We start from the raw sequence: 27,962 nt of genomic DNA, 5'->3' as shown, positions 1-27,962 counted from the left end.
TTAAATTATTAATTCTTAATGACCAAAACTAATGTTTTGTTTTATTCTGGAAGTGAATTTTTTCTCTATTTGTGATGCTATGGGGAGATGGCTCATCAGCTGAGGGCTGCCCATTTGTACAAACAGTGATGCTTGTAGTTTACAAAGTGAAGTTTGACAGTTGGATAAAAGTGCAGCTTTAGGCTTCTATTTCCACCCCCCACCCCCCTGAGAGCAATATCTTTCATTTATTGCAATACAGTGTGAATTTCAGTGTTGTAGATGATACGTATTTTTCTAGTATGCGTTTATAGATTTAAGCATGGTATAAATTGTGATTCTGATACTTTTAGTTTTTTGTAAGATGAGACAGATGGTTTTAGGTTGAAAGGAAGATAAAATGACAAGATGGGACTTGCAAGCATAGGCACTTTTCGTGGCATCAGGGATCTGTTGCTTTCTCCTGTATTGATCCTTCTCCACTGGAAAGCAATTAACCATTAACCACCAGAGACTTCGGTTGGTGCAGGTTCACTATCGCATTAATAACCGTTGCTTGGAAGCATACATCTTCCTTGAGAATGAACTTATGCAGGGCTATGGGGATGGCTGGGGAGTTTTATCTTCAGGGTTGGGGTAGCACTGCATCTAGTGTTTACTGCTCTTGAAAAAGTAAGGGTGACTTCAGCTTGTTCACTTCTGAATGCAACAGAAGTATTTTTGTTCCTAGGTGATTCCAGCTTTTTGTCCTGGTTACAGGGAATTCTGCTAATGCTGTTGATCTTTTTGTGTTGACTTGGAAGAAAACGTGAGATTTTATTGATAAAGCTTCCAGAGGATATAATGACTTGGAAAGGGATAATAAGAGCTCTCAGATGATTAAGGAAAACCAGGATTTGTTATATGCTACAAACAAACAGTATTCATGCAAGTGTTGCCAAATTTTGTGTGACTTAGCTAGATAGACAGACTGACCTTGGGGGTGGCTGTGCTGATGGCCTGTGCCTAGCTGCACTATTTTGTATAAAGAAGACAGACTAGCCTGATCCTTGAATCTATTCACAATCAAACGGAGGAGTAGGGAGGTTGTTTTGTATCTGGCAGGGACTTCTTCCTCAGTGCCACCAGTTCTTATGGCTACCTAGTAGAAAGGGTCATGCTAATTGTCTGTGTTCCTGAGTTCCAAGGACCTGTTTTCTAGCTCTTTCCAGTTTCTCAGAAGGTAAGGAATAAATGGCTCATCAGATAGAAGTGTCTGAACACATAACAGAAGAAAAGTGATGATGGAGAGTAAACAAATATAATGAAATTTGCTAATTGATTCTGAGCCCAGATGAATTCTGGTTTAGATCATTTATTTGCTACTTGCAATCTTTGAATAGGGATTACACTAGATCGTATCTTCTGGAAAAAGCACCCAAACAGGAATCAATTCAGGAAGGTCTTTGGCCTTTGTTAATACAAACTTCATGAGATCATGTGCCAGGCGGTGCTTAATATTTTTCTTAAGTACAGCTTATGTAGCTTTGTTTTTAGTGGTGGAATTCAATTTAGAGTGTCTACAGAGCACAGCAGGACTTCTGGTAGGGTCTGGACGCTTCATTCTACAAAGCAACTGTGTGTGGTGGTTTTTTTTGGTTTGTTTTGTTTTTTTCTTAGGGTATTATTTGATAGTGATTAGTTGTCACATCAGACTTCTTTTAAAAAAAGGTGGAGGTGGTGGATTTTATTGCAGTGGTTGAGGTAGGAATGAATATACTCATCTGTAAGTTTCATGGAATGAATAGTTTAAGACTGCATCATTCAAATTAATGTCCAAGGAAGTAATTTGTCCTTGTGTAATAAAACAAAACAGATGAAAAACGTCTTCTTTGAGTATAACCTTGCTTTAACTTCCAGTTAAAAAGTTAAGCGATTGTAGATCATTCTGTCTTGAAACTCCGATCTGTATCCCATTATATCTTTTTAATTTTGGTTTGTGAATGCTTCCTAGTTCCTGCAGAGATCATAGCTTTTTTGTGTGTGCTAACATTTTCATATTGTGGCATTATAACCTGTGAACTTCTTATTTCTAACAGATGCTCATTTCCTGAAGGGTGTGTTTTAGATTGATTCAGCTAAAAGAAAAATTGAGTGTGCTATTGAAGAATGCGTGAGAGGAAGGGCACAGAATATAGATGTTGCTCCCTTAAAACTCATTACAGAGTAACAGTATCTGCCTTCTTTTGAAAGTACTACTTCAAAGTTGTCTTTTTGAGGTACTACTGAAAAAAACTTTCCCAAGATAGTTTCAGGCACCTTTATTTGCAGAGTAGCTTATTTTATTTAAGATGGATGTGTTTCTGAGTATAGCTTTTTGACAGTCAAGGTTTGATGGGTTTGTGGTTTGTGCATTTAACTAGCTGTTTAGACTTCAGTCTATTCTGATTACTGTGCTAGAGTAGAATTGTTACATCTTGGCTCTGAGGACCCAAAGGAAAAAAAGATGCAATAGGTAAATAATCGGTTCTGTGTAAATCTACCAAAAGTGTTGCTTTTACCTATTTTCAGAGGACTTGAGTCCTTAAAGAACTACAAGTAGAAGGAAGACTGGTTTTTTTCCTATTCTGCATTGTTCAGTGTTGTCCGATTTCCTTCCTCCCAGCTCTGTTTTTGAGGCTTTTGTGTGTGTCTGGTCATACTGAAAACAAAACAAACCCTTGATTACGTATACTTTTTTGCACTGACTTGTTAAAGTTATCTATGTATTTGATCCGGATGATGCTAACAGTGCATGACCAGCACTTTGCCAAACCATGGGGGGGGGGGAAATGCCTTTAACTTTCTCCAAGTACTAATATTATGCCTTGTGTTGAAAAACAGGGCTGTGTACAGGTGACTTACCCTCCTCCTCCCCTTGCCCCTGTGATGAGCCTGTCAATAGTTGACATTTTATAAAAATTCTTTGACACAAGGTCTTGTTGGCCAAGTAACTTAAACTTGAGTTTTAGCAGGGGGTAGTAGAGACTTGTCATCTTGTTCTGTTTTAGGGTACCTCCCAAAATGGGTGAGACAGGGACAGCCTCTCCAAGAGCCTCCCAACCTCACTCTTAACTCAAAACTTCTGCTAAATCAGAAAGTATTGGTCTTTTTGAACAAGTCCCGTATATGCCTACTACTTACGCTACTTATACTTTTTATAATTCCTCTCCCTAGATTGAACATCTATAAAGGCTTCAACTAGAAAAAGTATTTCCTTTGAAATAATCTCAGTTTCTGTTGAAAACTCCTTTGATGTTTTGACTTAGTAGCAAAGGTCCTAAGGGATTTCACTGCTGGAGAAGAAGCAAATCAGGTTTGGGATCTTGGGGGTGTGGGGAGAGGAATAATTTTGTTGGAGTTTTGAGTCATTCATAGTAAACTTGCTTTGTTATCTATATGCAAGGTAGAATGAGATTTCTAGATTAAGCCTTCCCACCCTCAGCTTGTCAGCTCGTTTGACATCAACAATTTATTTTAGGAATAGCTTTTACTAAGCTGTGGAAATACCGTGTTGTGTTTACTTAAATCCAAGTGATAAGTTTTAATAATATGACTTGTTGAAGACGGAAGGCCTTCAGAGAACCTGTCTTGCAGGTTAGTCAAATTCTGTAATTATGTGATTTTACTTAATAAAGAAAACACCGGAAGTCAATGTTATTACATTGAAAAGATTGAAATTGCAATAGAAGTGTCACTAAAATTATTGAAGTCTTGTAATGTTGACTGTATATGAATAATGAGGAAAATTACAAACAAGAAACCTATTTGTTACATTGGCTAAAGAGGGATTTACCTGGGATCTCACAAACTATTTTAGCAGTAGCACAAATCAAAAGGAATAGAAACATTTTGCTCGTAAGAATTTTCTGTGGAGGTGCTTGGATAGTGAGTACCTAATTTTGAATTAATATGATGACTGTCTATTGCTAATTATATCTTAAAAACTTTTAATAGATTTATCTTAATATGTTGTTCCTAATATGAAGTAATATCATACTTCACCTTTTGGAGGCCTAAATAAGTGACCTGCTTGACAGCAGCCTTGTTAGCTCCTCGAACAAGTATTTGAGTTTGTAATTGAGTGCAACACTGGTGCTGTCTGCTTGGCATTTTCCGATCTTTTGCTTGTCTTTACAAACAAAATGAGTGTGAATTCTCAAGTTAGATGAATTATCTTTTCCTGCTGCCAGCATTGTCTCCCTTCCCCCTTCATAGGTTATTTCCTGTGGTTAGCCCTTGAGTACATAATTCCCGCTGGCTAAGCACGATGGAGGGAGCATGACAAAATGGGCTAGTGTACTTTACAGTCACAATATTTCCAACTTGCCCTGTCCAAATGTATATACGCAAGATCATACATAAATCAGTTTTAGTAACACGCTGTTGATTATCATAGCTAGTTGATATATCTCACAGCTAAGATGGTGTTCTGTAGCAAATCTGCTTCCACAAATGTCCTCTGTGACCAGGAGGGGGGTGTGCAGTCACGTCATGCTTAGCTCCTTGGCTGTCGAGTGGAGTTTTGGCTTATTTCTAATTCAGAACAGTTTGGTAAGGTTTTATATTTGACTGAGCTCTCTGGTATGATGTTAATGATTTCTGTGAAGTACGATAGCTATTGAACATAAACGTGCTGTGTATTAGATACCAGCATAAGTAAGGGTTGAGTCGACACGTTAGCTGTATTGATGTGCAGTGCTTTCTGCCATCTGGAGCCTCTGCCAGGTTTCTCACTAACGCTTTACTCTTGGCTGTTGTTCAACTTCTGGCAACTTCTCTTTCTCCTGCTACTTAATTATTTCAGACTTAAAAGGTAGTTTGTTTATATTTGAGTGTAATATTCAGATTTTGTATCCAGAGAGTCACAAAAGCCTTGTGACACTCTTTGGAATGCTTGTTCTTCTGTAGCCTTCACTTTTGTATATCCCTGATAACTGACGTAAAGATTTAAAGGTTCTCTGAAATTGCGTGTAGTCCAGTAGCGTTTTAAAGGAGTACCAAGGGACTGACTTCATGCATCACTGACCTGTTTATGGATATATTTTTCTTCATTGAACAGTCTTCTAATCTCAAGAATGTGGACTACATGAGAATAATGCAGGCTGGGCTGAGAAAGGATAACTTACCTGTTTGTGAGTATTAATGCCCAGAATAGCATGCTTGGTAAAATGGATTAAGAGTCTGCAAAATTAATCAGTTGGCCAGATCACGTGTTGGCTGCCTTAATGTGGATATTTGAATTTTAATTATTATCACCTCATCTTTGCTTTCTCTGGTTTCTATTTGGTACTTCAGCATCCTTAGTAAAAACAAGGATCTTTTTGTGTAGGAAACCTTCACAGCTTTCCCCGTTGGTGACGTTTGCAGCTAATCAATAATTACTTTTTCTGTCAATCTCTCTCCTATAATACCAAGACTCCCTGGCAAGCAATTGTGTGTTAGTAAGTATAACTGCATTCTGTTCAGTGTCATTGAGGTGTGTGATTATCACGTTAAAAATTTAGGTGTTTATAATGTCAATTTCTTAAGCAAAACACTCCTGCTTCTAAATCAGGGAGGGATACTATGGTAGTTTGTTCATCTTCTATTGCTATAGTTACAACTATTTGGTGGTCTTTATTCATATACAACCTGTCCCCCCGAAACCAAAGGTGTGTTTCACTATTGCATCACATTAAACCATGACTATGTTTGGAAGTAGGTACCTCTGAACTTTTCGCTGTTGCCAGTCATTTACCAATTTCCAAGCTACTGCCTAAAAGCTTTATGGAATTGGATTTTGTGTAACTGATGTCAAAAGAATTTTTTTTTTCTCTGAAATAATGATAATAAACTCTGATAGCTGCTTGAGTTTCTTGAGTGTTGCTGTGCCAGCAAAACTGGAAGTGTGTTGCATATTACTGATCATTTTCCTGCCTGTTGTTGGGCATGTTAATTTTGCATTCTTCATACTCCAGTGCTAGGAAGAAAACTATTATTTAATCTTTTTTAAAATACCATTTCAGTATGCTTTTCTAAAAGGGCACGTCCTCTTACTGCAAAACCCCTAGTACTTTGGGGGGTTATTTAACAGTGGAAAAAAAAAAAAAATCTTTAGACTTCTGTCTTGCCTTCTGTGAGAAAAATGTCCTGTTCACCTGCTACTTTGGCGTCAGACTTTCATGACCATGGACAGGGACCATTAGTCACCTTGGGCCAGCCCCTTGCTGACTGCAGCAGACCCAGGCACCCTGTGTCAGAGGACACTTCTACATTTCTTGGCCATGTCAATATTGACCGTAAATATACAAATAGCTGCAGTAGTAATGTGGTCATCCTCTTCGAGAGGAGTCCTGAATATAGTTCTGAGTGATACTCATCTAATTCCAAGACCTTCCTGGACCATTTCTTTCAGTGTTATACCACCCTTAACAGCAACTACTTTCATGAAAAAATGGAGTACACTGTTTTTTGTAGTGCAGGTAGTGTTCTGCTTTATTAGGCATATGCTTTGTTTTGCTTTGGTTTCACAGTAGTTGATATCTTCAGGGCTTTACGGTATTTTGGTGGATGAGTTTTTCTCACTTTCATGTGGTGCATGGAACTGGTCTGTCCAGAGTGTAGCAAAGACAACCTTTTCTGTGAGAAACCAGACAGTATTTTTCTTAGTCTCTTGGATGGGTACTTCCAATGCTTTCAAAAATGTTCATGGATTTCTTAAAGCATAGCAGATGAAAAATAACTAGAATGTTGAAATAGATGAAATCATATAGGCAAGAGTGATGACACTGCCAAGTAGATCTGTTTCAGTTTGCTCTTCCTCTGAAAAACTGGGCTATACCAGATGTTAACTAGGTATAATGTGGATTTAAAAAAGGATTAAGGAAGGGGTAAGTGTTGATAGTTTACTGCTGTTTTTTACATTATAACATCTCTTCAGTGCTGTAATATACCTTCTGTAGAGGCTACTGTTACCGTAGAGACTATGGTCACTACTGACAATGTTCAGGAGCAGTGTTTAAAGCAAACAACCCCCAAAACCTTGCTGTGCTAGAGGTCTGGCCAGCATGCTGTCCAGTCTGATGGTGCCTGGTACTAGATGAATGGAGAAGAGAACCATGGTGCGTGTGTAAAATAATTCTACTCCTGTGTGTCTTTCCACATCTTAACCTGTCCAGAGATGTCCTGCATCAGATTTTGCTACCTATTGTTGAAGCCCTCATCTGCGTGTTTGACTCCCAGAATGGCTTATCCTTAAATCAGTTGGGATTAGGGAGAAAGGATCCTAAATTTTCATTTATCGGATAGTTTCCTATATCTTGAACTGAAGGCATAAAGAAATCTTTCTTCATATCTGAAAATCATTTAGGATTCTGTAAGTGTCACTTATCTGCCAGCAGCAGTTCTGTGACCAATTTAGCTGTGCCTGGGAGAGGAGAGGAACAGCTCAGCCTGTGACTGGAGAGCACCCAAGTCAGAGCTTCACTCGGGCGGTGGGGAGGGAGGTCTCCTCCAGCGAGTGTGACTTGACTGCTGCCTCCCAAACGGCGTTGGGTGACAGCGGTGGGAAGCGAGACAGAGCTGCTATGTGAAGCTGCAGAGCAATGTCATAGTGTGCTCGGTGACTGGAAGTGCTGGAGAAGGCTTAGCACAGACCAGCTGTGGCAAATGGGTTTTGGCATAAAAAGTGTAGGCAGGAGAGCAAATGGCGTAGCCAAAACATCCTGATGGGTTTTGGGGGGCTAGCAAGGGCTAAGGGCAGTACCTTCCTTTAGTGTTACTCAGACACTTACAGAAAATGTGTTGTTTCAAATGTTTTAACAAACTTAATTTTTCATCTCCCTAATGTGGTGGTGCATTTCTTTCCCCACTCTGGGCTGATTTCACGACACCTAGGTAGGAAAAAAGGGAATTAATTCAAGTGGTATGGAATACCTTTGTTATATGAGGACCTTGCAGAATAAAGTGTAGCCTTTATCGTCTCTTGGTAACATTTTTTTTCCTAATCTGTATATTTCTTAATGCGCCTGAGAAAATAAGTGCAATATTTTGTAGCTGTTTTCCCCCATGAGAAATTTGATTAAATCCTGCATATTTTTTGAGCATCACATTTCTGTTGAACTTGTTTAGGGTTCAGTGATGATGAGCCAAATCTAAATATTCCTCCTGTGCTTTTCTTTACCTGAGCTCTCCTGAGACATTGCATCACTCTCACTTTCATGATGTTTGTGTGACTTCACCAGGCTTCAACTGCAAGAAAGATGGAGGTGTGTTGTCTAGTAAATATGTCACTCAGCCCACTGAAGGTCTGATTTTGGTAGTGACAGGCTGTTAGAGCAAATCATGGCAGTCTTTGAGTGCTTATGTTCTAATTGCTCAACTGGTTTTTCACGGCCATTCAGGTGAAATCAAGGAGTATTGTTTAAGCTGTGATTTTAACTTTCTTTGTACTTTCTGGTACAAATTATAATGTGCTAAGGTGGTGTATGCCTTATTCTCCAGAAAATTAACATTTTATAGAGGGTGAGTTAGTGTGACAGCAGCTTGCAAGAAAAACAGTATTTCCATATATCTTTTCCATTGTAAATAACATTTATAGAAAGAACAGAAAGATTCCGTGCCCCAACTCCCCTTTCCATTATGGTGAAGAGTGCATGCAGAGAGTCCCATGTTCCTGATCCATGTCAGCCTTCTTTCTGGTACTTATTTTTGTGAAATAGTTTTTTTTTTTTAAACGTAAAACTTTAAAATCATTAAAAAGGATACTCAGGACTGTAAAAATAAGTTTTCTTTAATTAAAATAAAAAAAAAAAGGTTAGGGTTGTCCAGAAGTGACAGCTGTCTAGCTTGTCACTTCTACTTTAAATCTCTGCACACAGAGTTATATCTGTCAACATATGGCCCAGTAACTAGATCTTGTAAGGTCCTTCTGCCATTCTCCAGTCTCTTTAGTAACATGAAGAATTTAGTTTTATTAGTTAACTTTGTCATCTTGGGCACTTTCTTGCTACAGACTTTAGATAAATGCAATTTCCTAGATCTCCTTTGAAAGCTTAAAAAATAAATATTAAAAAAAAAATCATTTTCTTCTACTCTAGTAACAGTGAAGCATAAAGCAAGTGTTAACATACTGAAATCATTACTGCAACTATAATGTCCTTGAGCTTCTTCAGGACTCTTGGCTGAATGTCATCCGCTCTTGGTGCTTTGCTGATTTTTGAGTTGACCATTTGCTCCACACTTTTTTCTAGCAGTGTTTTGCTTTGAAACAGATCCTCTAATGCATCTTCCATAAAGAAGCCTTTCACTGGGAGAATATCTTTAAACTCCTCCATAGTGAACGTGAAGATGTGAAAAATAAATCTGGTGTTTCTAACACGACCTTTGCTTGTTTGAGCGTTTTTTTAATGCATTTATTTGTTTGCTTAGTTTAGACTTGGAGATCCTGACAGGCTACCTACTGCTCCTTGCTCCTCATGTACCTTGAAAAAGGATTTAGTTGTAGTTTTTATACTTTTTTTTCCTCACTTCCTTAAATTATTTGTGAGACTGTCTCGTAATTTTTTTTCTGTCTGTCTGTTTTTAGCTTGCTATTGTTTGAGCCCCATTTGGACAATGTCTTCAAGATTCTTTTAATGTTTTCTCTAATATGCTATTTAGTCATCTCCTACCCTTGTCTGTCATGTCATTATTCACCCCCACTCAAGTCCTCTTTGTGATTTTTATATTTGCTCTAAGCATTACATACAATGTCTTAAATCTAATTGCCTATGGACAATTCTTGATTATTCCCTTTAAGTTTCTTCCTATTTCTCTAATTCCTTTCTTTAAATTCCTTGGTGTTTGTTCCTCCTGCAGATATTTAGGTCACCACTAAATTCTGGGGGGTTTACACTAAGATTTTGAACCCAATTCGGCACAGTGCTTAGGGTCAAGAGATGCCTTTTCTTTTTTTAGTAGCATGACAACTCATTCCATGAAGCCATCACTCCTGATGTTCAGTATTTTGTCTTGGCATCCTGTGACATTTGGTGGATAACAGAAACCTCCCACTGTTTTTGTTTTTGCTTTTGTAACATTTCTGACTGCCTTCAGCTTGGTCATTCAACATCTGCATGTTTAAATGTGATGGCTCATGCATTTCTTGTTTTCACTGTCTTGAATGTGAAGAAGGTAAATGTACTCCCTTAATTAATAGATAATGTTTTTGGATAAACTTGTCTTTTTTGAATTTTTCCCCCTAAAATTTTTTTTTGAGCTGCAGATAACAATTTCATTCTAAACTTTCTTACTGGTTTCTTTTTTTTTTTTTTTGAATGCACATGCATGTCAATAACCAGTGGACCTCCAGTACTGGAGGTTTTCTTTTCTTGGTGAAGAGGATTTCTTTAATTCAGAAGACCTTTTCTTTTTACCACTTTTTGGAAAGTAGCTGAATAAAAATAGGGAAGTTATTCCACATCAGCATTTTTGCTCCCATGATTTTAGATCTGAGATGCTTGACTTACATGTGAGCATGTTTTCTTAAATACCTACTCTTGAATGTTAGCATAGGGTATGTAAGTGAAGTTGTGTAGCTTCTTATCTGTATCTTTTCTAGCAATTACTTGAAGATTGTGTTTTATCCTCTACTTTGCCTTGGAAAAATCTGGCTGAAGACAATGACTTTGCAATAATCTCGCTGGCTCTGTAAACTGAGCAGTCGGTAATTCTGTGCCTGTGTAAAACTCAAGGACACTCCTTTGTACTGGAGGAGGCTCCAGTTTGAGTTTCTGGTTTGGTAGCAGGGTAAAAATATTTTCTGAGCTCTGTAAAACTAACACACAAGATGTGGAGGTTCCTATGTTAAACAGACTGGTTTTTATTGTGGTCTTTAGAGGGGTCTTAGAAATATTAATGGCAGGCAATAGTAGGTAGAAAACTGGAGAGCAAAAAGAGGTTAGCAAAAACATGTGAAAGGTGGAACAGAGGCATGAGGTAAATAATATCTGAAATTCAAGAGATAAACCAGTGCTCAAGAGGAGGGAAAATAAAGAATAAAATAATTGACTGACTTTATTCCACCCACCCCCCCCTTTTGTTTGGTTTTTTTTTTTTTAGTCAAATGCCTTTTCTTCAAGTCATTGTGATCTAGGACTCTTCATTGTCACTGACTTGAATTTGTATGCTGTCTTAACTTTACTCCTGTTTTAGTGTCCTCAAATAATGCTGTGTGAAAACACTTGGGAATTGTGGAAGGCACTTCATTGATATCTGGTGTAGTCTCTGTAACACTTGTGGAGAAACAAGGTATAGAAGAGACCTCTGAGAGGTTTCTGTATGAATTATAACCTGGGGCAGGAGGAAGGCTGCTGTGGCAGAATAGCTGAATGCCAGTTGGAGGCTTGCTGTGGAAGAGTCTTCCTGGTTAACACTGCATATTTTTCTAAGCAGTATTGTATTTGACTTTCAAAAGGCAAGAATCTTTGGTAATTGTCTCAATTCACAATAGAAGTTTAGAAGCTAAATGCAAACAATCAAATACAGAAGGGAAAATGTCATTTAGCTTATAACTTGCTTTTTTTTCCTGTATCAATTCTTTCATCTCAGAGTTGCTAATAAATCAGCTATAGTGCAAAAGTTTTTAAAATACATAAATTGTAAACTTTTGCATCTGTATAACTTTTATTACAAAAGAAAAGGGGCTTTCCATCTCTGTAGTCAAACAATCATTCAAGTTTCAAAAGCTGTTTTTTCAACCCTCAGATGCAAGGGAAGGTTTTGTTGTTTAATTTTTTTTAATGCTCTTTTAGCATTAAACCCAACTATTATAACCGATGTACTATTAATTTTTTCCAGGTTTCGCTAAATGGTACACAGTTTACAGACAGTTCTGTTGGATCAGAGTTCACAGGTGTTTCTCAGGTATGTGCAGCCAAATTTTGGGGGTGTATATGATAGCAGAATTATTTGTTAACTGGAGAAGGTTTTACACAGTATTAAATGTACTAGAGAAAACTCTCCAAAAGGATTTCTGTTTGAGATTGGAACGTGGCTAACTGAAGTCAGTTTCTGATGATTTCACTATTCAAGCTTTAAAAAGCAGTGAAAGCTACTATTTCTAAAGTAAAATGTTATTGTTATAATCTTGAAATTGGACATGGATGTAAAAAAAAAAAAGTGCAGTTTTACGGTAACAAGTTATTCTTGGAAATAAATCTAAATACGTAGCAGAGATGCAGTTATTTCTGTTCCAGCTTGTCCTACTTCCAGCTTTCATTTATGAATGTTACATCCGAACATGTTTCAGAGAGAAAGTGAGACTGGGTGTTTTCTTGCAGAGATGCATCACACATTTTTTTGAAGCTTGACTAGTGGAAAAATATCTTGCTTTTCTCAAAATGTACACTTTGCTCTGATTACACAGAAGACACATACAGATATATATGTGACCTAATTCCAAGCTCATCTAATCCAGGAAGAGTTTATTGCTTGTGTTGAAATGGTCACATGAACAGTCACTGCATTCATCATATTTTAAATAAATAAGAAACTGCAATTCATAGCTTCATTTTAGTATGACAGAGCCATAAGGGGAATCTGAGATACTTATGGTCTAGATTTTGTCAAGGTTCTAACTGTCAATTTTGTTAGAAATAAACTGCTCAGAAATGTTCATTCTTAGCAGTTGAGTTGCATTGTGCTGTAGGAACCAAGTGCTTTCATTTGAACTTCATATTTGTTGTAAATATGGGCCCAACTGGGAGATTGTTAGCGTTTTACTGAGTCTGTGAAGTGGCCAGAATTAAGATTGTTGTTCCTGCTGTATTTGCCATTGCTTTTTTAATGATTATGATGCAACTTTAAGTAAATTACACACGCAAGTCTTAACCTCTAGAAGTATTTGCCCCATGGCTGGGATATGTTTGACACGACCTTACCTTTGCAAAAGAGTAAGTGTCAGGTTGTCTTAACTTCTGAACTTTTACGTTTTTGTCCTCTGCTTTTCCTACTTGTTGCAAGACGGACTGCAGATGATGTTCATAAGGGTTTACCTGCAATAGCTATAACGATGTCATCATTCCAACAAAGACTTAATCTGGCTTCAAAAAAGTTTTATTTTAACAAGGAAACTTTCAGGGCTAAGGAGATGAGCAGCCATGGCCTCCTGGTTGCAGGTTTTTTAGGCATTAATAAGATCTGTAGTTGAGCACAGTCAGTCAAGAGGAATGTCTAACTTGAGGAATCTGTTCATGCTTGTAGAGCCAATAAGGGGATGGTTCCTGCCTTTCAGGAGGCAGAGTGAGTCTTCTCTCCTGAGAATGTTTTCTGAAAACCTGCAGTAGATACCTGGAGAAATTGTGTTCTTTTTCTTGCCTCAGTGCTTAGGTGGGAATTCTTGAAGTGGCATCAGTGAGTAAAGAGATTAGCTGTTCTTACTAAAACTGTTAACTTAAATTTCTCATGAACTTCTGAAGGAGAAGATACTTGTGGAGATGAATTTGGTGTGTCTTTTTTGATGTCTAGAATTGTCAGTTTTTCTTTCCATGTTGCTGAGTCTGTCAGTTTTATAAATGCAAAGAACATGAAAATCAGAGTTTGTAATGCTGTGCTGTTTTTCTTCAGATGTCAGCAATAGGGAATTGATTTGTTGTTGCTGTGAAGACAAGAGAGTTAGTGAATTGTGCTATAGCTTCAACTAGTCCTTTGCCCTAAAGAACTTTTCACCTGTGCTTGTGCAGTTCAGCCCTACAGGATCTTTAAAGTAGTATTTTTGTTGGTATTGGGGTTGGAGCAGTATCTAGAGGAATGGTTCAATAACTTATTTAAGTTTTGCCTTTTCCTTTGAGAAAGAGTTTCACTATTTTGAGGCTTACATAGATCTTGCTAATTAAGGCAGAGCTAGTAGCCATAATATAAATGGACAAATCTGATTCCGCCATTACAAGATGTTTTGTTCTATTCATTAATAACTTCGCTTATGTTTTATAAAGTTGGGTTCTGTTTCACTTGTTCTGCTTGACATGTTTTTGAGTATCAGTCTTGGTGAATAATCAGCATCTCATGGTGGAACCATAACTTCATGCACAGGAGTATCTTTGAAGAGAAACTAAGTTTTGAACTGCCTCTGTCCTCCTAAGTTACCAAGTCTACTTTATTCAATAGCTGACAGTGGATTTTAAGACCCAACTGACTGTGTTTGTTAAAACTGAATTAAGCTTTTATTTTGTAACAAGCTTAACTGAAAGTATCTTTGTTTTAGTCGGTATTGAAAGAGGAGGTGATGCAGAACTTCAAAGAGCAGTTATTTTCCTTTTATCTCTAAGAATGACAACAGTAAAAGGAATTGTACTATCCCTTTTTTATTTTACTTTCTAGATTATTGCATCTAGGCCAAATTATTTTAGAGAGGAAGGCTGTAGTCCATGCTCACTAAAAACATTACTTTTTAAACGGGAGTGTATTCATAATCAAAATTGTTTGCCACATGGTTATTAACACTGCTGTGTTTGATCTTGGGACACTCCAAATATTCACCATTTAATGATGACTGTTTAAAATATGTTTTGGGTTGTTTTTCAATCTCAGAATAAGTTTTTCTGGTATGTATTCTGTGACTAACCAATTATCTATCAAAACATTTATTTCTAGACACCATTTACCTTTGGCTTGGGCCAAAGGGCACCATATACAACTGGCGAGCATTGTCTTCTTTGTAGAAGTGAACGAAAAGATACTTCGCTTTCAGAGAGCGGAATAAAAAATTCTAGCAAAACAGCACTTTCCACATCTCCAAAAGCAAACAATATGCTGCATCTTCCACTGTGGGTGTGTCCAGACTGTCGACGAACAGTCGAAAAGGAGGAAAGGCATGCTACAATAGAGCAATCTCTTGTGGTAAGTTGAAGTACTTCAGTTCAGTAGACTAAGAAGATACGTTGTTATGATGGGCTGAATGCTACTTAGTGCTTTGGAACCACTTAAGCTGTAAATGCTTAGAAAATATTTTAGGAGATTTTGAGTTGGTTTTCCTATGAGCTAAGCTGAACAGGCAAGTTGTTCCAAAAATTCCAGGAATTCTGATTCTGAGTTTTAGATTTTTGAGTAGAGCAAGGCTTGGATTTGTTTCTTGCTGGTTTTTTACCCTTTCAGTTTATTTGATCTCATACGTTGTCCTTTTCCCCTTTACTTAAAATTCTGTTTCTTCTACTCGTACCAATGCAACTTTAATCATTATACTTTTTTCTAGTCTCTGTCTGCTCATGTGTACTTCCCCCCGCTTTGTGAGATAAACTGTCTGAATTTTCCTTGTTCTTTCAGTGGTGTTCCTGAGTCACTGTACTTGCACTGCCACCTTCCTGCATGTGTCTGAGCTTTATCATCTTTTCTTTCCTGTATTTTCTTAATAAAGAAGCACAACTCTACATAGTATGCACGTAGCAATTTCTTATTCTTTGTTGTCGCACTGCAAACACTGATTTAATACATGGTGCTAATATTTCAAGTTGTGATTTTTCTAAATTAGGTGTTAAAATATATTTTCAAATGAGAATTCAACCTCACTTAAGAGCTGTGCTCAGTGTAGCAGAAAGATACAAAAAGTTCATTGACAGGTCCAGCAAAACCCCATTAGAAGTAAAATGTGATGCTATACTGCAGAACCAAATCTTCACAACTCATCTGGGAAGCCACACACTTCCAATAATTGGAAGCATCATAGATTCCAGCTGACATCTTCTTGTAGAGAGCTAACAGACTGTGCACATGCCCATAGGCACATACAGATTTTTATTTCAGTAAACAAATCAGTGTGAAGAAAGATTGTCTTTGTGTAGCATATGTTGTTAAACTTATGTTAAAAGCACATTTAACATAGTTTTTTAAGAGTATATCACTTGTATACAACTAGTGTTTACTGATATTCTTGCTATTAACAACGGTTAGTAAAATTAGTCAAAAAAGATTACGTGTAAGGAAATTATACTGGTAGTCTGATGGTAAACACATCCTAGATAGTTCAAAGCACAGCAAGACTGAAGCACATTATTATTCAGTTGAGTAAAAATTTTTGACATATTTAAGCTCTGTTTAATGAACTAGTAAAGAAAATTAAGTGTCCTACAAGTGCAAGGAAGGGAGGATTTGCTTCCTAAATGTTTTGTAAGTCGCAGATACTCCAGGTAAAATAAAAATTGAGAGTATTTTTTTTTTTTAATTTGGCAACTGTTTTCTTAGTTAGAGGAATTTTTAAAAGCAAACAGCAAAAGGATTTCCCAAGTTGGGAAGCTTGACTTAGAATAGCTACTAAATGGATTAGGTGGCTAGTCAAATTAGAGAAACCAGCTGGGGAAAAAAACCAAAATGAGTTAAAAAAAAAAAATCTGTTATCAGTCACTGCAAGCCAGAGTATAAGTGGTTTGCTATAGATGCTCCTGTATTCAGGTTGCTGTTGCTCTCGTTGCTACCTTTGTTTGCCCCAGCACCATCCCCCATAGCTGGTCTTGCTGTTGGCAGCAAATGCACGCAGGTTTGTTTTGACCTGTGTCTGCTTCCTGCTCCAGAATCTGGGGTGAAGCACAAAAAAAAGCCCTTCAGTCATGTTACTGACATGGGAGAGATCTCTGGTGCCACAGAAAGGTGGTGGCAACCTGGGGAGGGTGCAGGAAGGAAGCATGGTGTGTACTGGTGCTGGAGCACAGAGAAGGAAGAGAAACTGGAGACCAGAATACCAGCAGCCTTGGGAGAGAGGTTTGCGTCATCTGCTAGTACTGAGCAGCACTGTACACAGGAGACAGCATCCATTCCCAATGACAGCAGCTTTCTAACATCCATTAGTATGAAGTAGTATGTCTGGCTTTATAAACAAGGAGATTTTATGCTTTTTGCTAGAAGGGATTGTTGAACTTCAGAAGTCAAACATATTGTCAAATAGAGACTGAAGAGATTTACTAGTTTATGATTAATCATGGATGATGCAAGCCTTCCTTTAGCTTAGTTCATTGTTTATGCTGGAGTACATGAAGGTGGTAATTGTAACCAACATGCTTTGGTTATTAGAAATGAAACTATATTTATATCATTGGTTTTCTCAGTCCGTATCTTGCGTTTATTATGCTTTTGGAAGGTAAATTCTTTGTGCCTGGTTCAGTGTCCTACCAAAACACATTCAGCACTAAGAATTGCTGCATTACTATTTGCCTACTTATTAACATTTCAGACTTCTACCTTACAAACTGAAGGCTACCTGTGTTTTTTCTTTTCAGAGCCAAGATTTCCTTTTGCACATGCCTCTTGGAAACAGTGGATCACAGCAGGAATCTGTAGGAGGAGGAAGAATAACTGTTGCTGCACAGACGGTGCCTGCTGCAGATCTTAGCAATTCCTCACCTTCAGACATAGCATGCAACTGTGAGGCCTGTAATGAGCGCAGGTAAGAACTGAATTCAAACTCAACAGCATGGTGCCCATAGTCAGACTGTCGGCAGTGTTGTAGCTTATTTGTTGGTGTATGCTTAAACTCTTTAAACAGGCTATCTGACAAGAACAGTAACTTATGGGTGGCAGGTTTTTTCCAATTTTATACTTTATTTTAGGCATGTACTTTATTTTAAGCATTTTCAGATGTACGTTGTTTTTCCTGAAGGACATCTTCAGAACAGTAGGAATCAGTACACCTATGCGATGTACAAATAGAGAGTCATTATTTTTGTCATTATTTGCAGAGAAAATTCAGCAGAGCCTGAACGTGAACCTCAGCAGCTTCAAAATTACTGGTCAGAAGTAAGATACATGGTTCGGTGTATATATCGCCAAGCTGGGACCCCTTTGGCAGATGACCAAGACCAATCTTTGGTACCAGATAAAGAAGGAATGAAAGAGCTGGTGGATAGGTACAGCATTTTGAAAAATATCTATTAATTGCTAAGAGGATTTTTAAAGTTAGTTTTTAAGTAGTTTGGCGTATTGCTTTTTAATAGAATGTTATTTACCATCTGTAAGTCTGGTTGCTTGGAATGATTGCCTCTCCACTACAATGAAAGATTCAGACCGGTCAATTCCATTTCATGCAGGATTTTTAAATGCTAGGTTGAATGCATGGGAAGCTATTAAATTAATATGCTGTTTGCAATAGGAATATTAATGTATAATTCTGGAAGGGTCCCAAAATCGTACTCTTCAAAAGACCTTGAGATGATCATTATTAATAAGACACTGTTTAGTTTGAATTGCCCCACATGAAAATCTTACCTTGTTGAACGAACCCAAGTTATAATAGTGCTTACATCTTACTGTAGTTGTAGCAGCTAGAAGAGACTTTTTAAAAAAAAAAAAAAAGTAATATTGGCTATTGATCACTAGATGAGGCAGATTCCAAGAACTTCTTTCTCATTTCAGAAGTTGAAATTGTAGCTTTTCTAGGTGTGAAGTTAAAGATGTGCTTAATGAGATCCTAAGTTGTGGGTTTTTTCCTTTGGAGAATAGTGTGGCTGTCCTTAAAGTGCTCCGGGAGGTTCATCTCAGTTTCTGTCTTGAGTATGTGGTCAAGGAATAGTTGCTCTCCTTGGTTCTGTACATACTTGATATACTAAGGCCTGACTAGTCTGACAAATTGTAGTTCTTTTGTGGAGTTTCTAGTTGAAGCTAAATTCTAGCAAGGTAAGGAAACTTGAGAGATCGTAGTCATCTAGCATTGCTCTTTACATAACTATACTACTGAATCAGCCTTAATAGATAATTAAATAAGCTTATTGCACTCCTGTTATGTAAAAACTGAGTGTTTGGTTTTGAACATGAGTTGTGTAAATGTAGACTAATATGGTATGTCTCCCTATTAGTCACAGTTTGTTTAAGTAATCAAAACATGCAACATAGGTTTTGAAATCAAAGATGCTTAAATGTTGCATAGTGTGTAGGTAATTAAAAGTGAATCACAGCTAAAATGGTGGTTGATTTTTATGCAGTTTCTCTTCAATGGAAAAATTTTGGAAATTGGAACAAATACTGTGTACCTTTCTTATGTACTTATGAGCTTTGATTTCTCTAGAACTGTTTTTCACTTTTGAGAGAGATTGTTAAAATACAAAGGCAAAAACAGTATCTCAAAGAAGGAAACCTTAAATGTCAATATGATTATTTTTCAGTCGAGTTCCTTATGGTCTCCAAAGTGTGAAATAAAACTAGGATATTGTGTTTGAGCAGACACCAGTGTGTCCAGTCCATGATGCTAATGTCATGCAAAATTTTGTAACAAAGCTAGTCAATGTAGGTATTGAAAGTGTAAAACCAAAACAAACAAAGCCAAACAAACTAAAAAACCCCAAACAAACCATGTAGGTAGCATGCCAAAGATCATGCTGTGGCCAAGTAAATCTATGTTTAAAAGGCAGAAATTCCTGATTCCATGCTCAGCTCTGTTAGACACAGCTGGCAAGAAACAGACTGTCTGGTGGTCTTGCTTGAAAATAAGTAGTGGTGCCAGGTACTGTCCCTATTGTACGTTGGGGGACTTTATGGCAAAGTGATAATACTCTATTTTGTGAGTGATGAGGGAAGAGCAGGTAGTAGACAGCAGCACACTTATACATCTAACTCTTAAGTACTTCTCTAATCCCTTTCTTCTTCCCTACCTCCCTGTGCTGTAAAAAACCTGAGGCAAGTGCTTAAACTCCATGCACAGGACTTTAAATAGTACAATTTCAGTCTAAAGTGCTTCAAAGCAGCCATCGTGTTCAGTTTTTTTCTGTGTGAGGTGGTTCAAACCCATGTCTCGCTTCCAGGAGAGTATCAGACCTAGCCAGCTGTATGCTGTCCTTAGCAGGAAGCCCTGACCCTCTTTGAAGCTGTGTGTTACAGTGACAAGTCTTGCAGGTATAGAGTGGCTGAATAGAGTGCATGGAGGGCAACATGGTTCTGGAGCTTCAGTGTTAGTATGCTAACACTGCATACTAACAGATGAGTCCCACATTCTGATGCCTATTCTGGGGTAAAAAACCAACGAACCAAACAAAGAAAAAACCCAAAAAAACCCCACCAGTCACTTGTAATGATTGCAGTTAGGTGCTACCACAGTAGAGTGCCCTAAGTCATGTTCCTTGAAGGATGTTCTCTGTGGCCCTGTGAATCCCACAGCTCTGCTATGCAGTGGGCACAGCTTTAATAAAAGGTGCAAAAAATGTTCTTGTACAGAAGATCCACAACTTGGGGTAAGAAACTCTCAATGAAGGCAAGACGAGTTTCATGGCTGAGTGTCGTAAAAGCTTGGTAATTGTATGAAAAGCCTTCTTTCAGTTCAGCTCAACAACAGAAGGGTCCCCCAAAGCAGTCACGAAGTCCAGTCTGGTTGGTATGTGTTTAGGTATGTTCTGGCTGCCTTAACAGGTCAAGCTCCTTCAATGGCTTGAAGTAAATGCCTGTTCTACAGGATATTAATCAGGCCTAGGTCTGGCTGTTCCAACTGGGACACTTATTAGATCTGTATGTAAGAACATGGAGAAGTTGTGAAGAAGCTTGTCTGAAGAGTATGTCTGTAGGGTTGTATGCAAATTGAGTAAAGGTTTTTTAGCTCACAAGTTGAAGTGCAATACCGAGGTCCTAAATTAATTTGTTCCTCAGGTGTGCAAGCATCCTAGTCCTAAAGCTGCACAGGAGCTCAGTTCCACAGTGTAAAAGTAGGGAACTGGGCTGCGTTCTCCCAGATTTGAGGTAGTTCTGTAAACCCTAGCCATTATTTCTTTTTGATGATGATGATGGTAACTGGTAAATATTTTTAGGAAAGTGAAAATTGTTTACTACATGCATTATTTCTTTTTGTCAAAAATATTCTAAAAATACAGGCTTTGTGAAAGAGATCCATATCAGCTTTACCAACGGTTGGAACAGCAAGCTAGAGAATATGTGCTTGAAATGAAGGTTCGTCTGCTCAGACACTTGTCACTGGGATCTAAAGTTGCATCAACATTAGCAATACAAGGGCCACCACAGGCACATCAGTTCATCTCACTCCTACTTGAGGAATACAGTGCACTCTGTCAGGCAGCATGTACAATCAGCGCCTTTCTAGTTACTCTGGTAAGACTGAAAAAATAACCTATATGCTTCTACTTCCTAGGGGCAATGCTAGCAGAGCTGTTCTGGGCTCTTTCAGGTATCTTCTGTAGTTTGTAAGATGTAAGGTTTTTTGTGTATGCATGCTTGGAGACGGGGAGATTCTGCAAACGCAAATTTAATTCTTCAGAAATGTAGATTAGGCATCTCTTACTGTGAATTGATGAAATTATCTTTTGTTTGTGAAGAAAAAGGCAGGATGCTGTTTGTGGCACTTATTCTGAAACTAATCTTTAAGCAGATCTACAAAATTTTAGATAATGCCTTTGAAAATGTGAAGCACTTCTCTGTTAATCTTTAATGGTCTCTTGACAACCATGTTTAAAGGACACAAACTCTCAGGTGGAGCACTAACTTAGATTGTTTCAATGTTCAATTATTCTTTTCCCTTATAAGCAAGAATGGCTACTTGAAAAGATGATCTCCTTACTCAGAATTAATCTGCTATGTTATTATTTCTAAAGTTCTTGTTCTTTCTTAAATGCTTGTTTTGTCAACTGATTGTGATGTTAGACTTGGGATTATATTGTCAGGTAGAAAATAAGCAATAGCCTTAATCTCTTCTTGAGTAACTGTCCATCATGACTGACTAATACGGTAAATAAACTCTGTAATTATACTTGTTTAAGGGCTGAGAAGGTTATTAATCTTGTTTTGTTAATAGTTCTTTCATGTATATCCCTTGTTAATGTCCTTATCCTGTACATCCCTTTTCTTGTGTAAACTTTGCGCAAGCAAAAAAACCCAAGAAGTGGATAAACTGGTAAATTTGGGGTTTATTGCCTATTAGCTGAAAGTGACTGTCTAGGTATATAAAGAGAGGAAAAGAATAGGCAGTAACAAGACTATGGTGGCCACAGGGGAGAAGGATATAAAATGGAGGGGAAGCAGAGTGTCATTACTGAGGTAGGACTGTTAGTAAAATTGAATTGGTAAAGCAGGAAGATGTTTCTATTAAGAAACTTGAACATATCTGATGCTTTCTTCTGTTGTCAGTGCTCTGTATTTGCTATTGTCTGTATTGTCTTCCCCAGCTTTATCACTTAGATACAGGTGTGAGGTCACTGCTGTCTCCTGTTTATTGGCTGCTTTTAATAGTCATTAAGTCTCTAACAAGGTGCTTGAGGGAACATCGCTCTTCAGGTTGATTTGCATTGGAATTTAGAAATTTGTTCAGCTGAAAAGCAGATGGATTACAGTACAAATGTTAGTTTTCTCAAAGTAGATCTGCCAATAATGAACATGTTAGTACCAGAAAATAATATTGTTATATTTTTTTCCCCTGGTTATTATTGTGAACTAGTAGTCATGAAAACTTAGCAGGTATGAGATATTGAGATAATGGCCGTGAAGAGACAGAACATGCTTGAACTCCCTAATCTACCCCTTCTGACAAAATTCAAAGTAAAATAAAATTCCTATTCTCTTAAAACATAAGGCATAAGAAAAAACAAAGTATCCCAGATTTTTCTTGTCCTTTTCCTTCTGTAGCCCAGTAAGTACTGAAAACTTCTTTCTACTAAGCTGTGACATTCAGAAACTGAAATCTGAGAATGTAGGATACTGTCTCTTGTCATATATTTCTTAGATTTATTAAATAACCTTTCTATTAAATGGAGTAGTATGTCACAGCTTTCAGTACAGGTAGCAGAGTCACTAGTCTTTTCGGTGTGCATGGTTGGTTTTTCTCAAGATACCAGTGCACTATGGAAGAAGGAAACTTTCCAGCTGAAATATGTAAAAGGCAGTCAAGATCTCTAAACTCAGAGCAGCCTTCCTTTTAAAGGTAAAACCTTTGCATGTAGCATGCTGTAAAAAGGCATATAATGCCTTGAACCTCCACCTGTGAGGAGCTAATTTCTCATTGAAATTATGAACAGTTATCTTTCCTTTCAAAGGAATCCAGCTAACTAGTGAAGTTCAAGAGCAGGAACTAAAGCCTTGTGCCCCACCAGGGAATGACAGATTATACTGAGAGCAAAAGAAAGACTGTGGTCAGTACAGAAGAGCCCTCAAGTACACAGTCTAGCAGACTAGAAAGGAAAACTCACCTGGTATTTCTTTGTGAGAAATATCGTACTCTGCACAATCTGATATAACAAATTTTGTAGATAACTATTGACTCTTTTGTTCACAGAATAATATGGAAATTACTTAGGAAATCAACCTTTCTCAGTGTTGACCCTTGAGAAATTATTAGCAATTTATAGAAATTTTAAATATTTTGAAGACATAATATTCAAAGTGAAAGGGTACATGTGTCTTGTGCAACTCGGGCCGGGGTTTGGGGGGCGAAGAACAAACACCACCCACCCTTCTTAAATAATAATAAAACTCCAAACGATTCTTTTTTTGAATACTGATAGTCTCATGTTTAGGTCTGATGTAAATATGTATTTGTTTTTTAACCCACTATGCTTAACAAAACTTTGAAATTCCAGAGTATTCTGGTATTTCTGGGTACTTGAGGTTATAGTGCATAGGGCTTGCTTGCTGATCTAATAGCCAGAATGCTTGCATTTAATTTTGCTGTGTGGGGGAATCCTGCTATAGAAAACCAGCATACTGCTGGCTGTCTGTGGGAAAACTTACTGACTTGAAAAAATAGTATAGTTGTCTTTGATTCTTATGTTTTGATAATAATAGATTTAAGTTTTAGGCCTTGAAATTACATACAATTGTGTGTTAACCTCAAATAGAAAAATATTCTGCTTACTAGAGAAGTAAGCTGTTGGTCTCTTGTCTATTTAGAAAACTTCATTTTTTGAAGCTGTACTTGAAGAGAACTGTTTGCTTGATTTATGTCAGTTTTGAATAAAGATTATAGGTTGCCATCATATATGTGCCTGTTACTAGATAAGTTCAAAGAACTGAAAAATAATCAGAGATAGGCAGTTGTTTCACAAGAAAACCTTGAGCGCAACTGGTTCAGGTCGTAAAATACATCTTTCAGTGCAGAAATGAATGGAAGCATTCAACAGCATAGTCTGATTTTTCTTTTTTTCTTTTTTTTTTCCTTCCTAATCCATGACAACTTAGAAAAACAAGGAATGAAGCTATGGTTATTTAAGTCATTAAAGAATTAGTTACAGTCTGAGTTTCTGGATATTAAAACTGAATAAGATATGAGCTGAATAAACGAGCCTGTAGGTTGGAAATTAGATTTTCAAAAAAATTTTTGCCTTGGACAGAAATTCCACCCCCACTCCCCTCACCCCCCAGCCCCTAACCCTGCCTTATTTCTGGTTGTTGTTTTTGTTACAGGAAAATGAACATTTGAAGAAATTTCAGGTGACGTGGGAATTGCACAATAAGCATCTGTTTGAAAATTTGGTATTTTCTGAGCCACTCTTGCAGAATAGCTTGCCAACGTTGGTGTCACAGCTAAGGTAGAGTTTAAATTTTCTTTTGTAATTTAAAGGAGAAATGAAAACCCATGTTTGCAACCACAGCGTTTAAAAAAAAAAAAACCACAACAAAAAAACCTGTCTGCTGCTTCTACAATTTCATAGGTAAAAATCCTTGTTGATCTGTCTTGAAAACAGTATTGTTGATTGAGCAGGCTGCTGTCATAACTTGCTTGTCAGAAGAATTACTACCCTAATCTGCTTGCTTGTAAGTTACCTAGTAAAATGACAGCATCTTATGAAAATGCTGATGGTATGACTGAATAGTACTGTTTTCACTTGTCATTAGGTGTTGCTACTGTCTTTACAGCTCTACAACTGAATTACAGCCTCAATACCTTCATGCTTCCCACAGTGCACAAATAGCTTAATTTGGCATTTTAAGCAGTCTTTTCACTGGCAAAAGCAAAAGAAACAAACCCCCTTGCTATATGCTTGTAGGTCTGATGGCATATTGTGTTTCCTGGGGCTTTAGAATGTATATTTTGTTGGCAAGGCTGCTCTGCTTGTGATTTGTGTACCTGCAAAGTGTTTGGGTTTTTTAGGGAAGAAGTATTAATTCACAGAAATTCTATTCTTTTTCCTATGTCCAAACATTTCTGAAGTACAGTCATGGATGGTTCGTGTTGACCTCTCAATCTAGTTTCTGATGAAGAGACGTTTATGCTCTGTGTACATGTTTTTTAAAGGTATTGTCTTGGGTATTTTTTCATGATACAAGAGCAGTTTGATTAAGTCTGTCACAAGATACATTGCTCACGGTGAATAAAGAAATTTCTGATGAGTTGTCCTTTTGCTAGTAGATACTAGAAAGGAAAGTAAGAAAAGGGAAGAAAGCTTAATTGTCACCAGGCTCAGCAAGAAGTCCAAGGTCTCTCAGAATAACTTGTCTAATTGGTTTACATGAAACTGGGTTGGTACTGAAAGCCTTTTTTTTTTTTTTTTTTTTTTTTTTTTCCTCTCCAGACAGGTAATTCTGTTCCTATGTTCAATAGCATGTTGTGCAGTCACATAGTTTTCCAGTGATCCGTGTTTGACTTCCCAGTACCACTGATACTGTATCCCTTGGTCATCTCCATGCTTTCTGACAAGGCTTCTCTGCATCTCTTCCTCCACCAGTCCTGGTTATATGAAGACTGTTTACATTGCCTTCATCTGCAGAGCTGAGAATGGTCTTAGTGAAGCTTATGGTCATTTCTTAACAAAAGCATTGGATTGTTTTCATTTACCTGTTGTTCTCAAGTGCTACTGCAATTAAAGTCTGAGCAACAGAAGGTGTTTCTCTGCAGAACTTCATTGTAGTGACAGCTAAGTTCAAGGCTTGAATACGATGAAGTCAGAATCTCTTCCTGCAGGAATTTCTTTTCCAGTACATCTGTGCTCGCTAGATGGCTTTAAGGGTGTTTCACAAAAACTATGGTTTTGCCTAGATTGATTCACATGAGCTTTTTTTGAAAGGAGAGGTTCAGCACAAGCTTCCTCTTCCATGGTTTCTAGTTTATATAGTGTATGTCTTGTTTTTCTTTGGTAAACATAGATTATGCCTGTTTTCATGGACTCCCAGGATTTTACTGCTGAGTTCTTTAGGTCTTGAAGTAAGAGAATTATGTAGCCTTCCCTGAGAAAATTTTCTGGAGGATAATCTGCCTTACAGTGGGAGTTGGTGGAGGAATGTTCCAATCAGAGAAGCCTCACATGGAGAAGCAAGGATGAGCCTAGTCCTCTGATCATTTGGTCAGGAGAGAATCATTTATTTGCATGCATTGGAGAAGGTGTTGCCAGTCTCTTTACAAAAGAGCATTGGCCTCATTGTTTTCTCTTCCTGAAGAAGAAATGTGAAATGGCATCTTGGCATCTCAGCTTCACTTAGATTTTGGGAGTTCACCCTTATTTCAATCACTAAATCTTTTTTATATCTCTGGATTTTTCAAAATACATAGTTGGTGTGTTGTGATTCGTTCCACGGATGCTTATCAGATGTCAGACTAGAAAAGATGTTCACTTAGAGAGGTTTAAATGTAGCAGTCTTGTGGGGTTGAAGTTTACTAGCTGATACAAGATAAACTGTGTCAGTATTTCACAGGACTGGTCATCTACTCAGGGTAAACTACCAGGGTCTTAATGTATTGCATCTTGTTCTGCTACCTAGTCAACACCTCTGGTTTGTCTAGGAGGCACACTCAGTTGTACGATTGGCAGACTAGCTGTAAGAGCTGTCCATATGCTTATCAAGAGCTAATTAATCAGCAGGGCTTCTAGATCAGACACAGCATTTCATAAGGCTGTATCTTCAGTATTTAAGGAAATCCAGTCCTTTCATGGGTGAGTGAGTAGTACTTCCTGATGAAGGTTGTCTATATTAAAGGTTTCTTAGAGGTTAAATACCTTTCTTGGGTTTAGATGCTTTTGATTACATGCAACCACTGATATGCCTCCTACATTCAACGGGCTGCTTTATTGGTGTTTGGTAATGAAGTAACAACTGATACTTGGGGCTTTTCTGTCCTGGAGTTTTCTGTCCTCTTTGCTTTCCCTGTATGGGATGGGACAATGTTCAGGGTGTATGTACAGCTTCAGTTAAATGCTGCTGGACAAAAAATTCTGGGTTCCTGATCAAGATACACGGGCATACAGTAGGATTTATGTCAACAGGTATGCCTTGGAAGATTCAGTTACCGTAAAGTAAGCAATTCTTGTTAAATTTTATGTATGTGTGACGTTTTTATTACCTTATTTTGCTGCAGTCCAGGAATATATTCCACCTCTGTTTACAGGACTGAAATACTACCTAGATTGTTGCTTTATACTTGCTTTGAGGGGGTGAAAGTGTATTTACTAGTAACATGTTAACCTCTAATCAAGAGTCACAATAAAAACTGAAAGTGTAAATGCTGTTGCATTGGTAATCTAAATTTTTAAAAATGAAGTTCTTTCGCTTCTAGCTTGAGAACATATTTAAAAAAGATTTTATGCACAACTACTGTTTGAAAGAATAGTACTATTCAGCAGCAGTTAGGAGAACAGATTCTTGACTTACGTACAGTAGGGATCAGAATTTCACGTAACTGCATAATACCAGAAACACAAGGTTCAAGAAGAGTAGTGAATTGTGATCTAGTAACAGGAATTGACAGTGTCTGCACTGATAGTGAGGAAGTGTTGTATCCTAAAGTCACCGTATCCCTTTAAACTGCTTTTTGTACTCTACCAAGTAGAATGTGTATAATTGCTTACGCACCCTTCTAAAATGGTTGTGTTGCAGGTTCCAGGCAAAAACAACAAAATAAAACAAACTTGAATTTATTGGCAAAGTCATGCTAACAGCTATGACTTAATGCTTACTGAGTTATCTGTTTGCTCAGCTCTTCATTATACTTAATTGCCACATGAAAATTAAGGGCTCAGTTCTTTGCCAGGTGATGGGTAGGACTATGTAGTTCTTGGGTTGTGTTAGCATCCTGTTGCAATGGAAATCTCTAACAAACCTCCCTG

General features: G+C 37.6%; 1 protein-coding gene across 5 annotated transcripts in view; it reads left to right on the top strand.

Moving 5' to 3' along the window:
- Window positions 1-27,962, top strand: part of FAM193A (family with sequence similarity 193, member A) — a 79,209-nt gene that overhangs the window by 18,283 nt on the left and 32,964 nt on the right. The window contains exons 2-7 of one of the 5 annotated variants that reach the window (XM_010583538.1): window positions 11,818-11,883; window positions 14,611-14,856; window positions 17,223-17,389; window positions 17,682-17,849; window positions 20,793-21,027; window positions 24,328-24,452. In XM_010583538.1, coding sequence (XP_010581840.1) covers window positions 14,767-14,856; window positions 17,223-17,389; window positions 17,682-17,849; window positions 20,793-21,027; window positions 24,328-24,452 — 785 coding nt within the window. In that variant the 5' untranslated portion in view covers window positions 11,818-11,883; window positions 14,611-14,766. Of the gene's footprint in view, window positions 1-11,817; window positions 11,884-14,610; window positions 14,857-16,646; window positions 16,708-17,222; window positions 17,390-17,681; window positions 17,850-20,792; window positions 21,028-24,327; window positions 24,453-27,962 lie in introns of those variants that run through there. The other 4 variants (XR_775395.1, XM_010583535.1, XM_010583537.1 and 1 more) reach the window with 4 other exon arrangements.

The sequence above is a fragment of the Haliaeetus leucocephalus genome, unplaced genomic scaffold (genome assembly GCF_000737465.1).
Source record: "Haliaeetus leucocephalus isolate CR32 unplaced genomic scaffold, Haliaeetus_leucocephalus-4.0 Scaffold906, whole genome shotgun sequence".
In the NCBI taxonomy this organism is placed as follows: Eukaryota; Metazoa; Chordata; class Aves; order Accipitriformes; family Accipitridae; genus Haliaeetus; species Haliaeetus leucocephalus.
Note: the sequence above shows the minus strand (reverse complement) of the source record. Positions and strands in the feature narration are given on the sequence as shown.